General features: G+C 38.8%; 1 protein-coding gene across 3 annotated transcripts in view; it reads left to right on the top strand.

Annotated features, from left to right (window-relative positions):
* The first annotated feature begins 1,314 nt into the window (after window positions 1-1,314).
* tjp2a (tight junction protein 2a (zona occludens 2)) overlaps window positions 1,315-14,549 on the top strand; it is a 70,824-nt gene continuing 57,589 nt past the window's right edge. Inside the window, exons 1-2 of one of the 3 annotated variants that reach the window (XM_034191912.1) lie at window positions 1,315-1,496; window positions 10,939-11,053. In XM_034191912.1, the coding sequence (XP_034047803.1) occupies window positions 11,051-11,053 (3 nt within the window). In that variant the 5' untranslated portion in view covers window positions 1,315-1,496; window positions 10,939-11,050. Of the gene's footprint in view, window positions 1,583-10,938; window positions 11,054-14,549 lie in introns of all 3 variants that reach the window. The other 2 variants (XM_034191913.1, XM_034191914.1) reach the window with 2 other exon arrangements.

Genomic DNA, 14,549 nt, shown 5'->3' with positions numbered 1-14,549 from the left:
GTAATGTAACCAAGCAGAAGCTCCACACGGAAGAAGAAAAAGTTGCAGTTCCTTGACTGGCCACTTGAGGCTGTCTCCAAAAGCGAGCAGATTCCTATTCAATCCATGTTAAAATATCCAACTTAAAGCAGAAATAAAACCTGTTTACAGCCCAGTAGGCAAAACGGTAGATAGTTTCCTCCTCTATGAAGTATTTTTCCACCTTCTGAGTTTAAGATGTTTGAAGTCATAAAGTTATGTATGTTATTTTGATTAACATTGGCCAAACACAGCCGCTAGCAGCCGCTACTAATGTGATTAGTATGCAAACCGAGGTTAGCATTAGCTTAGCTGGTACAGACTCGAAGAGAGGGGTGTGTTCAAGCTTCTGTCACTGCACACTGAACTACCCATGCTCCACCTCTTTATCCATTTATGGGTTTGTCGTGGTGTAGCCAAAGTCAACGCTGCCAACATGGTAATGCCTAGATACGGGTGCTCTATTGAAAACCTACGAGGGCCGTTGCCCAGGTTTTGTCCAGTATATAGACAGTCTTTGAGTGCAACCAGAAAACTGAAGTAAATAAATAAATAAATAAATAAATAAATAAATAAGAAGCAGAAACAGCAATTGCTCCCTGACATGCTGTCTACTGGTTGCTCATGTAGGCTAACACATTAAAAAAAACATTTTTTCTTCTTTTTATGAAATGCAGTCTTGTTCATCTTGTTTATTATAAGAAAAGGTAAAGCAGTATGAACCACTATCACCAAAGCAGGGGAAACTTGAACAGAATCAAAATTGCCATAATGCATTCTGCAACCTCACCACTAGATGCCACTAAATCCTACACACTGTAGCTTTAATCTTTTTCTCATGGCATCAGATTTTTTTAATTTTTAAATCTCCTTAAATTCAGTGTTTAAACAAACCTGTATGACATGATTATAAATAAAAATATTTGATCATCAGAAGTGCTCACGTTCACATCACGTGTACAGAAAATGTTCCATGTGTTTTTTAACAGTCAAGTTTGTAACAATAAAATATCTGAATGCATTTCCATAAAAAATAATTAAAAAAACGAAAATGTAAAAAAAAAAAAAAAAAAAAAAAAAAAAAAAGCGTCCATGATTAAACACCTTTTTAATTTTTTTTTTAAATAATGTATTTTATGTTTTTACTGTCTGATGTTAAGTCTTTGTGATAATGTTTCGGGTTTCAGGACGGTGGATGACTCAGTGAAAATGACTCGCACACACGAAACTGCCGCACCGTGCGCGCGCGCGAGCTCGAGATCCTTCGGCCTTCTCACGCCTGCCGTTTCGAAGCCACGCCCACATACCTGCACGAACAAGGAAGTCACGTTATTCGGCTTTAAGAGCAAATATTACGAGTTAAACTCTGTGCCGTTGAGTTTCGTATTTTTCTTTCATTTCGTTTGCGTCCATTGGAGTTTTGGGGGAATTTTGTTGTTCTTGCTGTGGAGATTTTAAAGCAGAAAGAGTTTCAGGTGGTGAGTCGCGACCGTTTTGTTTGTTATGTCGACATGTTTTCACCTGCCATGTTCCAAACGGCTGCAGTCTGGATTTAAAGACGTCTGTAAGCTTTTGAAACCTTTACGTCTTGTAAAAATAATAATAATATTTATAATGATTTCTTCTTCTCAAGCGCATAAATGCACGAGCTTTATTTATTTATTTTGTTCTGGGTTCAAGTAGACGCACTTTGTGCTGTAGTGTCCAGAGTTTTGTGTTTGAAATCAAGTTTATTTATTTATTTATTTATTTTGCACATTCCTTCATTATGTGTGTAAAGTTTCTCAACAGGTTTTAGAACTTGGTTTCTATTATTTAGTTTATGGTTAATCAATTAGACATTCAGTATATTGAGAAATACTGAAAATTTTTCAGCACTAACTGTTACCTTTTAGTGACTCACACTCCAAATCTGTAAACTATAAGATGTGTCAGTCAGTCTGGACCTGCAGTGGCGTCCATTCATCTTTATAACTTTCCCGCGCAGTTTGTGAATCACAGCTATTCCTGAGTTGGACCTGGACCATATCCAAATGGTGCTATAGTGCAAGATGGGTTGCTGCCATCTCATGCCACTAACCATCTCACCCACAACATGTAAATCCTTGTTACCCCACTTGACTACCAACTCACTCCATGTAACAATCAAAGCACCCCACTCGGCCACCAAGACGTCCCGTGTAACGACCAAGGCGCCCCACTCGGCCACCATGTGACAAACATGGCATGTGAGATCACAACTGATGCAGCGCATCAGACTTGTGATGTGCAAAAACAACTGTAGTTTAACTTTCTGACCTTGGTGTTTCCTGAAAACTTTCCAGTGATGTCATAGCAAGCATAACCAAGTTACAGGGTCCACACAAATGCATAGGATTACTAAAGTATGTTTATAGTCAAGGTTCTCACCATAAATAACATAAATAACAATAACATAAATAACAGCTGTTAAAGTTCAGAGTTCTCACCTGCTTTTTGTGATCTGTGCGTCTGAACATCACCACAGCTTCTCCATGTTCATTCATATATTCTCGTTTTTTAAATATGTTTTTAAAGATATTTGACCGTTTATTTCATCTCATGATCTCATAAATTCAGCATACAATGCGCACATAGTGTGAACAGGGCGGTAACAGCAGAATCACACCGGGAGAGAAGTAAAAGCAGCTCCACGTTTTTTTTTTTTTTTTTTACATGTTCACTCGGGTTAAAATCCTCTCTCTGCTCCACGCTCGCTGTCTCACGTGCACTGATGGTTCTCAGCAGCATGTTGCGCCTCCATTCAGGAATCTCCCTCACCCACCCCCTCCCTCACAGTCTGCAGCCTGTTGACTCCGCATGTGCATACACACGCACACCGACAGCTCCTTTGGTAAACTCTGCATTTTACATGGCTTTAAAGAAGATGGCCACTGTTTTAATCGGCCGTCTTATCCAAACGGCAGGACGGATCGCTCCTCAGCCTCCATGTTATTGTCGTGCCTTAAGACGAGAGCGAAACAGAGTGAGCGAGGCTGCAGCACAATGACGTCAGATTCTGAGTCGTTTTATGCTTTGTGGATAAAATAAAGAATTCACGGTAATCGCGAATATGAAAAATAATCGCGATTGGCGAATATTGTAAAATTGTGACTGCCCTATCTGCAGCCCCTTCCAGAAGTGGCAGCCAGTGTCAGAGCCACTGAACCTTCCAGTTTGGGCCACATTCCTGTATTGTACGGAACAGTGGAATGGGTTTGGAGAGACCGATACCGGCTCAATTTTGAGATCTGGCTTGCACCTAGATGCAGTGTCCTGTGAGTGACCGTAAACCTGCATTACAGTGGTGCCGTAACATACAGAAGAAAGAATCTGCTGAACTCGTGTCAAAGCAGGAAGATTACTGCAGTTCAGTTTGTTCAGTGTGGAGAGGAAAAATGTGGGACGTTTTCTCAAAGCTAATTAAATGATGCAAACTTGCAGTGACAGAGGAACTGGCTACAACTGCAAGAGTCTCATTTCATCTCTGTTAATAATTTAAACTGCTGCAGCACTCTTTAAAAAGTAAAGATCCATCTCATGCAGGATGGAAGACCATCTGAATGAATTAGATCTGAGCCCATTTTCATAAAGATCCGAAGAGCCCCTTAAGAAACGCCTGAATTAGCTTAAAAATGTCTACGCAGGAGTCTTCAGGACCAGTGCAGAACAACTTTGAGCGAGGAAATGACAAAACCCTTATCTTAGCGAGGAGGTGGGCTGGTCACATTGCTACGTCTGACACATTCTTTTCAAGACTGTGATTGGTTGCTTAAGAATGAACACACATAAGTCTTACCTTTGAAATAAGAGGCCTGTTTCTGCCCATTTTACCTGGAACACACACACCCACACATACAGTGGGTTAAAAAAGTATTTAGTCAGCCCCTGATTGTGCAAGTTCTCCTACTTAGAAAGATGAGAGAGGTCTGTAATTTTCAACATAGGTACACTTCAACTATGAGAGACAGAATGAGGAAAAAAAAAAAAATCCAGAAAATCACATTGTAGGATTTTTAAAGAATTTAATTGTAAACCATGGTGGAAAATAAGTATTTGGTCACCTACAAACAAGCAAGATTTCTGGCTCTCACAGACCTGTAACTTCTTCTTTAAGAAGTTCTTCTGTCCTCCACCTGTTACCTGTATTAATGGCACCTGTTGGAACTCATTATCTGTATAAAAGACACCTGTCCACAGCCTCAAACAGTCAGACTCCAAACTCAACCATGGCCAAGACCAAAGAGCTGTTGAAGGACACCAATAAGAAAATTGTAGATGTGCACCAGGCTGGGAAGAGTGAATCTACAATAGTCAAGCAGGTTGGTGTGAATAAATCAACTGTGGGAGCAATTGTAAGAAAATGGAAGACATACAAGACCATTGATAATCTCCCTTGATCTGGGGCTCCATGCAAGATGTCATCCCGTGGGGTCAAAATGATCATGAAAACAGTGAACAAAAATCCCAGAACTACATGGAGGGACCTGATGAATGACCAGCAGAGAGCTGGGACCAAAGTAACAAAGGATACACACTATACAGAGAGTGACTCAAATCCTGCAGTACCAGTACGTGTCCAGGCCCGCCTGAAGTTTGCCGAGAGCATATGGATGATCCAGAAGAGGATTGGGAGAATATCATGTGGTCAGATGAAACCAAAATACAACCCCTGGCAAAAATTATGGAATCACCGGCCTCAGAGGATGTTCATTCAGTTGTTTAATTTTGTAGAAAAAAAGCAGATCACAGACATGACACAAAACTAACTTTAAGGATATGATTCCTTCTTTATGTTCTCTAATGCCATATACCAACACAGTGCAGAGTAGCTACCTAAACTCTGTGAGATAGAGTATCTCGTCAATAGTTTTACATCCTCATTGAAGACAACTTTGGATGCTGTAGCTCCTCTAAAAAAGAGAGCTTTAAATCAGAAGTGCCTGACTCCGTGGTATAACTCACAAACTCATAGCTTAAAGCAGATAACCCGTAAGTTGGAGAGGAAATGGCGTCTCACTAATTTAGAAGATCTTCACTTAGCCTGGAAAAGAGTCTGTTGCTCTATAAAAAAGCCCTCCGTAAAGCTAGGACATCTTTCTACCCATCACTAATTGAAGAAAATAAGAACAACCCCAGGTTTCTTTTCAGCACTGTAGCCAGGCTGACAAAGAGTCAGAGCTCTATTGAGCTGAGTATTCCATTAACTTTAACTAGTAATGACTTCATGACTTTCTTTGCTAACAAAATTTTAACTATTAGAGAAAAAATTACTCATAACCATCCCAAAGACGTATCGTTATCTTTGGCTGCTTTCAGTGATGCCGGTATTTGGTTAGACTCTTTCTCTCCGATTGTTCTGTCTGAGTTATTTTCATTAGTTACTTCATCCAAACCATCAACATGTTTATTAGACCCCATTCCTACCAGGCTGCTCAAGGAAGCCCTACCATTATTTAATGCTTCGATCTTAAATATGATCAATCTGTCTTTGTTAGTTGGCTATGTACCACAGGCTTTTAAGGTGGCAGTAATTAAACCATTACTTAAAAAGCCATCACTTGACCCAGCTATCTTAGCTAATTATAGGCCAATCTCCAACCTTCCTTTTCTCTCAAAAATTCTTGAAAGCTGTTTTACAACTACCCTAACTGATCATCTGCAGAGGAATGGTCTATTTGAAGAGTTTCAGTCAGGTTTTAGAATTCATCATAGTACAGAAACAGCATTAGTGAAGGTTACAAATGATCTTCTTATGGCCTCGGACAGTGGACTCATCTCTGTGCTTGTTCTGTTAGACCTCAGTGCTGCTTTTGATACTGTTGACCATAACATTTTATTACAGAGATTAGAGCATGCCATAGGTATTAAAGGCACTGCGCTGCGGTGGTTTGAATCATATTTGTCTAATAGATTACAATTTGTTCATGTAAATGGGGAATCTTCTTCACAGACTAAAGTTAATTATGGAGTTCCACAAGGTTCTGTGCTAGGACCAATTTTATTCACTTTATACATGCTTCCCTTAGGCAGTATTATTAGACGGTATTGCTTAAATTTTCATTGTTACGCAGATGATACCCAGCTTTATCTATCCATGAAGCCAGAGGACACACACCAATTAGCTAAACTGCAGGATTGTCTTACAGACATAAAGACATGGATGACCTCTAATTTCCTGCTTTTAAACTCAGATAAAACTGAAGTTATTGTACTTGGCCCCACAAATCTTAGAAACATGGTGTCTAACCAGATCCTTACTGTGGATGGCATTACCCTGACCTCTAGTAATACTGTGAGAAATCTTGGAGTCATTTTTGATCAGGATATGTCATTCAAAGCGCATATTAAACAAATATGTAGGACTGCTTTTTTGCATTTACGCAATATCTCTAAAATCAGAAAGGTCTTGTCTCAGAGTGATGCTGAAAAACTAATTCATGCATTTATTTCCTCTAGGCTGGACTATTGTAATTCATTATTATCAGGTTGTCCTAAAAGTTCCCTAAAAAGCCTTCAGTTAATTCAAAATGCTGCAGCTAGAGTACTGACGGGGACTAGAAGGAGAGAGCATATCTCACCCATATTGGCCTGACATGGCATGACAATGAACCCAAACACGCTGCTCAGGCAACAAAGGAGTGGCTACGTATAAAGCATTTCAAGGTCCTGGAGTGGCCTAGCCAGTCTCCAGACCTCAACCCCATAGAAAATTTGTTGAGGGAGTTGAAAGTCTGTGTTGCCCAGTGACGGCACCAAAACATCACTGCTCTAGAGGAGATCTGCATGGAAGAATGGGCCAAAATACCAGCTACAGTGTGTGCAAACCTGCTGAAGACTTACAGGAAACATTGGACGTCTGTCATTGCCAACAAAGATTATGTTACAAAGTGTTGAGTTGAACTTTTATTATTGACCAAATACTTATTTTCCACCATAATTTACAAATAAATTCTTTAAAAATCCTGCAATGTGATTTCCTGGATATTTTTTTTTTCTTGTCATTTTGTCTCTCATAGTTGAAGTGTACCTATGATGAAAATTACAGACCTCTCTCATCTTTCTAAATAGGAGAACTTGCACAATCAAGGACTAACTAAATACTTTTTTGCCCCACTTTATATTATAATGTATGTGATACTAATGAGGAAAACATTTATGCTGTGGTACCTTTTTCTGTCTGCATCATCTTCATCTTCTGCCAATAATTTGTAAGTGGATTCCATCAGTACCTCTGACACTGAACGGAGGAAACCTGCTACATTTCATAAATGGCCATTTCTGTGCTTACAGGGTGTGAATGTCCAGTGGGAAGGAAATTAACTGACACAGTGAAGTTCTGAAAGTGCTGCATTTACCCTGTGAATTGGCAAACCATTGAACGGAGTATTGTTTTCACTGGCATGTCTGTGGACAAGAAAATCAAAATTAGTTGGAAGGATTTCCATCAAACATTGTGGGAATATTACTTAGAAAGATACTGAAAGGTGGAAGCAATTCTGGACTAGCTTGGTCAAGATAAATCCAACAAAATTTTTTTTATGTCTCAGCTAAGAAGCCCTGTATGGATAATTGAAGGCATATTGGTCAGCAAAATATTTGTGGTTGGTATTAGTGATTTCATAATGAAGTCACATAGAAGTCATCAGTGGTTTTAAAAAAAACACTGTAGCAGGTGATCTGGTTTATCAAAGTTAACTAGTGTCTTGTCAGTTTATTCTCATGATATGACCTTTTTATTTTTTGAGTTATGTTAAACAGCAGGAAATAGTCACTCACTGCATTATACAGAGTACATGTCTAGGCTCTTCCAAAGTTTAGGAATTTACTCACAAGGCTAAAAACTATTAAATTTAGCCAATATATGTACGTATTAATCTGTTTTATATTGTATTTATCATGCTTATATGATGCCCATTAAAACCAACTGTATATTTATCATATTGACCATTAAAGGCAAGTTATCAGTTTAGATGTCACACCTGAATTCAGTCATTAAAAAGTTGATAAGAATATGAATTAATTCGAAGTCGTCTCAATCTCTTTTTTTTTTAGATATTTCAAAAGCTACACGTTAGTTCATCCGACTTGATTTTGTCCTGGTTATTGAGCCATATATTAAATTGTAAAAGACATATTAACCATCATTTATATTTTGCATGCAGTTATCATGTAATAAATAGTTTGCTGCACCCAGCTGGTCATAATCTGTGGCACTCGGAGGAGAATATACCAAAGCAGCTGCAAAAAAATGGAGCAGATTTCAAAACGCGACACACTGAAAATCAGGATAATTCTCTGAATAAATGGGTTTAGCGCTGAGGTTTGTCCTCATGTGCACTCCAGTACAGACAGATTTACTGCTTAAAATAGTTTATATGTATTTATAGTACTTAAAACTGCACACAACCTGTTCCACTAATGGTGACGTTTTGAAGAAAAATAAGGCAGATTGTCCTTGTAGAAGTTGCTGGAAGAACACCTCAAGACATGTTTGTTTGGGTGGAGGAGTGTCTGCATGTGATGGGGTGGGTTTGTGTGGAAGCAACGGGTAGACTAAGCCCGAATGGGGGATTATGTGGGGGGGGGGGCTGCGTGATCCGTCAGGGTTTAGTGCCACAATTATTCCAGCAGCAGCGGTGGCTGTGCTGTCATTAGTGTAATGTCCAGAGGAGCTCCAAAATTATGTAAGAGTGACGTGCCATTACCTCCCCTCAGTCGGTCCACCTCCTGCCACTCATGTGGCTGTTTGTTTTGCTTCCACCAGTCGTCACTCTGTAAAAATCCATTTGGGGGATTCAGCAGTTTGGTGGGGGGCAGGACTTGTCACTGCATCACTGGGACCGTCAGAGCTTTGGCTGGTTGTCATGGAGAGCTTTGATGTTGAGCTGCCAAGTCAGGATGATGAGTCCGCTTATTGTCCATTTAGTTAAAATGCTGGAGGTGGGTGACTGTGGCGCAGCTGCAGTTAGAGCGGCGTGCGCTGTGTGATGGCGCTGGCGTCGGAGGAGAATTAGAAGATGAAATTTAAGAAGTTTATCACCATCATGCAGGCCGCCATGGGGATCGTGCCCCTTAACAAACGTGAGCTTCTGCCACCCGGCAGGAAGCTGTGGCGTCCGTCTGGGTGAGTTATTGTCGACGGTGACACCTTTGAGGGGGAAAAAGCTCACTTGTGTAAAACTATAGTCTGTGTGATATGTGGAACCATGTGTGTTGACTGTGCGAGTTTTTGCTACCTTTTAGAAAGCTGGTTAGATGTGAACACTCATTAAGTCGTGATTTTTGGCAAACTTGAGCCTAGATTGTCTGAGCACGATGGCGTTCCCCGTGTCAAATCTACTGTGTAGCTGTGACTGGTGAAGCACATTTTCTTCAACAAGTCACGGAGGGTTAATTCCTTCAGAGCTACTGTGTTTTGGTAGCTTCCCTCACTAGTTGGCCACTTGTTTTTTTTTTTTTGTTTTTTTTTTTACCTACTTTGCAGAGTCTGTGTTCCAGAAGCTCATATTGACAGTCAGTGTGACAAAAGATAAGCATCAATCAAGTTAACGGAGTCAACTTCAGGGCAGAATGAACAAAGGTTTTTCATCTAAAATGTCCTTTTTCCTTTCTGTCGTTATTTAAACTGCGTTATCAGTGAATATATGACAGTCAGCATGTTTAATCATGTACAGAGAACTTGCTTTCTTCACTCACAGTCATGTGTGTCCCGTCTCCCCCCCCCCCAAACTAATGCATCTGAAACCTCGTTTCTGACGCCACCAGGGATTCGTGTCAGGGGGGGAAAAAAAAAAAAATCTTACCTGCATGACTTTGACAGTGTCACATGTTGTAACATGTCAGAGAGGCTGAAAATTAGTTTCATACGAGTAGTTGTTCAACAACAAAAAAATTTCAGCTACATCTGTTCAGAATTTCTTATCACTGGTATCTGATTGGAAAATAAATTACTGCAATATCCATAATCATTAAAATTGAAATTTTGAACTGTATTTGCTATTAGTGAACTGTTGTTTTTTTTTTTTTTTTAATAACTGAAAATTTTTTTTTAAAGGTGTAGTCCCTTTCAGGTTTTTTTTTTTTTTTTAAACTATTTCAGAAAATGGGCTTTTTTCCCCCTCTTCATCACCACTATAATTTTCTTTTTTTTAGTGTGTTATGATCACAAAATATGTCAATTTGCTTTGTGTGAAAACATTTTAGGATTTTTATCCATGTGAGCAACAGCACACTGACACACTACTGGAGTGACCTATTGGATTCTTATTTATTTATTTTTTTTGCCATTTAAGAGTCAAACAGCACTCCTACTTTATGGAGCCAAAGAAACGTGGCAGATCTTCAATTATGAATGAAAGCTGCCACCCCCCCCCCCCCCCCAAAAAAAAAGTACAGTTGAATCAGAAATGGAGGTGAGCACAGTTTGCTTTCCATCAAATGCAGCATGAACTTTACAACTTCCACATGCACTTCCTCTTTTATGACATCTGCAAGTGCTCATGGATGGAAAACCCCGAAATAAATACTTCACCAGCCATAAAATTATGTCATTTTACAGTATGCTAAAGAAATAAAGGTACGCTTATAGTAATTACAACACAAATTACATTAGTCAGTTTTGGGGAATATTTAAACGTACTACAATTTTTAAGTTTTCTAGTGCTAGTGTTCAATATTTAACACAGGCTTAAGTGTTGCATCAGATGATTTAAGACTAGACTTTATTTTTAAAGACCGCTTTTGTCACAGTTCATTACTTACTTACTTATTATTACCATTTTTGCTAAAAACAAACAAGCAAACAGTGCTTCACAACATAAAAATATTTGTCTCTTGCATTTTTCTTTTGCTGCAAAGCATGGAGTAATAGTGTGTGTGTGTGTGTGTGTGTGGTGACAGGGACCAGCCTGGCACTGAACTCAAGTCCAGTCGCTCCAGGTTCTGCTGGACCAGGGAGGCTCAGTACTTTTATCTCCGCCGTCTCTCTTCACGCAGCTTCTCAGCTATTACGATGGTACGTTTTATGCAGTGTGTGTGTGTTTAATATTGATCATTGACCAGCAATCCAAGGAACCTAACAGTTGTTGTTTTTTTTGTTTTTTTTTTACAAACTTATGACAAACTGTAGCAGCATCATCATGATGTCACAAAGTACCACTGAAGCACGGTGATGTATTAACACTAAATAAATAATGTAAAGTTTGAAAATACATCTTTATCTAAACCTGCTCTCCAAATATTTTTTTTTGATAAATGGTAAATGCATGACATTTCACAAGTAACTTTTACATTTTTCCTCTCTTTAAAATATAAAAGTTATAGTAATAACCTGTATTTCCACCAACTAATTTCTAACGAACATAATCCAGCTGCCCCTCAAACAAACCAAGGCACAGACATAACATATATAGAAGAGCTAAAAAGTAGATTGTGAACAAATCCTGGAAGCAGTATCGCAGTAGAAACTACATACATGACAAATTCAAATGATCTCATATATTTTTAATAAACCAACTGGATAATAAGCCATGTACATGCAAGTGCACATACAAACCGTGCACTGACTGTAGCCTAAAACATGAAATTCATAATTTTTTTTTTTTTGTTTTATGGATGCACATTCCTTATCCTTCCTGTAGGTGACAGTATTTGGCACTTTTTCTGCCTGATACAGACTTCGAAACATTACGGAATAGTGTTTGGTGTTGACCGTGACTAATTTGCAGTGCTGATGGAATGTTTGAGTGTCATCCCCAGCCAAACGTTCTATCCATTCATAAATCTGGTGTGTGTGTGCGTGCGCGCGTGCGCACATATTGCAGGTGTTACATTTCTCCCTGCAGTTACATAAAACAGAAAAGTTGGCATCGTGGGCACAGTGCACTGATGACCACATAAATATGTTCAGTAGGTAGCAAACAGAGTACTTGTAATTTGAACTAAAAAAGGAGGAAGCTGGAAGAAATTGGCAACACTCACCTGAATTAAATGAGTCTAAATTACATTAACAGGTTGACCTAAGTAGTGCTTAAGTTTAACAGGGAGCAATGTAGTTCATCTAAGTGTTAACCAAGTGAAGTAATTTTACGTTGTTTTAGCAGTTCTCTTTTTCCCGTGCAGGTATTTAATCATCCAAAAAGTTGCTTTTTTTATTGATTTGGTTTATCTGAGTTCACCACAAACTAATCAGTTTATCCTCCTTTTGTGCACTTATAATTCAGTGAAATACAAGTTGATAGCATTCAGTGTTTTAGGGTTATTTTCTACACAGTGTAGGAAACTGCAACATATAAAGCCGAAATGTAATTAATCGGTTGTTGTTGTTGTTGTTTTTTTTTCTTCATAGAATTTCAAATTGTCTTCATTTTGGATTAGCCTTTCCCCCAAATAAGATAAATAATTGGCTTAATGAGAGTTCTGACTTGTGATTAATACAGTCTGCCAGTTTTGCAGCAGAAGTGATATATGAATAATTAACTGTATATGAAATGTGTCTGTATGGTGACGATTTGAAGAAGACTAAACATTGGCAAGACTGTAATCTCATGCTGTATCTTAGTTTTTTTTTTTTTTGAATCCTGTTTTGACTTTTAGTGATGTTAGTTAGAAACTGGTTTTTACCGGTTTTGTGGAAACCCCCCCCACCCCGGTGCTTTAATGTCACTTGATTTGTGTGTTTCTCTGCTGTCCACATATCATGAATTTTGATTCTGCAAAATTCTTCCATAATCCTATCACTGGATAAACTGACATGCAGCATGTTTGGGTTTATCCCAAACAAAAAAAATGTTTGCGAGCTGCAAACATGGCTGCATTTCCTCCTGCTGGTTTGGAGATCATGAGAGTTTGTTGGTGCCTTCTCCCATGATGCCATCTGCGTTGCTTATTTGTGGATACTATCCGCTTTCAGGCACTGCTTCCTGCACCCTGGATGACTAACCCGAGAGACACGCTGTGTCCCAAAAGCTTCATTGTTTTTACAAATTGGTCGTCCAGATTATTCAGGCCAGTGAAGCTGATTTGCATGAGAACGGCCTATTTTGAGCTCTGTGTGGTTTTGTGTTAAGCCTATGAAATGTGATTTAGAATTATTTAAGCTTAAATTCCAACATATCCTGACCTTCAGACAGGAGGTTCTGTCTGAATGGTCTGTATTGCTCTGAAAGTACAGATTTGTAGTCAGGTTGTACCCTTTATTTTCCCCTCTGCAGCAGTAAAGGTCATACCTTGTGTTTAAAATGTTGAAATTTGAAAGGGAATGATTACATTTGATGTGGCAGTAAGGGCTTTCAGAACTTTTTCGCGGTCAGCTGGATCTCTGATTTGTATCATTTTGATAAAATACCAGATAATGGCCATGGCTTAAGTCAATATTATGCAGATAAAAACGCATGCTGGCACACACAGAGGATAATAATAATACTTTGTCAAATCGCTGCACATGCAGGTCGTCTGTTTTGCTTGTTTTTTAAGGTCAACTTTCACCAATCATGATTAACGATTTCTACAAATCATGTGGGCTCAGAGCAGAATATTCTAGCCTGTTACAATATACAGAATTTAAAATTGAATTTTGTTGCCTTCAAATGAAGAAATACAAAAGTAAGATCATATAAAAGGCAATAAAATATATGTAAAGATCAAAGCTGCATTAACATCCTATTCAGGACTGTTCGGCTACAAAACAGTCATCGGAAGTGTTTTCCTCCGACTAGATTCTGCATAAACATTATCAATAATATATTGTAGAAAATCTATATCCTGCAAATTACAGAAATGACTAGCTTTCACGACAACATTATTATAACTCTGTTAATGATCACAGAAATGCAAATTCATGTTATGCATGTAAAATGAAGTCAGTCGTTAATCTGTCTGGAATATATTTTGTGCATAAGTGAAATAATTCACATCAAGAATGATTTGTGTGTTTTTGGTGTGTCAGGGATTAACAGCACCTGATACCACAGTGTTCCTTTCTGAGAGCTAATGTGGCCCTTTTTAAAGGGGCGGGGGGGGGTGATGACTGGCTGGTATGACTTTGAATGAACAGACTACAGACACTGCAGCCTTTCAGTATGAAACTTCATAATTTGATATGGATTCACATTCTTGAACCATCCAGCAGGTGGGAGTGTTCATCAGGAGGCAGACAGTTGCACATATGTACATAAGTAAAACAAAGTTGCTTTTATTATTGCTCTGGTTCGTCAATGTTAGCCATCATCTACTCACGTAATCCTCATTATGTGCTTCTTTAATGTGCTGAGTGATAACATGATGACATTTATTGTTTTTGAGTGATTGCTGGCGCAAGCTGATTTAGATAGACTGACTCAGCCACTTACTGCCATTTTTGCTGTTCAAGCTCTACACTGTTGCAGGGAAAAGCTTCAAAAATGTGTTTTGCATGTCCAAAGAGACTATATTGTTCCTCTTCTCAAAATATGTAAAACTTGCGAAAAGGCTATTTTCCTCCCGAAGGCAACTGACATTATAATCAAACTGCC

Source organism: Thalassophryne amazonica, chromosome 17 (genome assembly GCF_902500255.1).
Source record: "Thalassophryne amazonica chromosome 17, fThaAma1.1, whole genome shotgun sequence".
NCBI lineage: Eukaryota > Metazoa > Chordata > Actinopteri > Batrachoidiformes > Batrachoididae > Thalassophryne > Thalassophryne amazonica.
The sequence above is the reverse complement of the archived record's forward strand: the minus strand, read 5'-3'. Positions and strand labels throughout refer to the sequence as shown.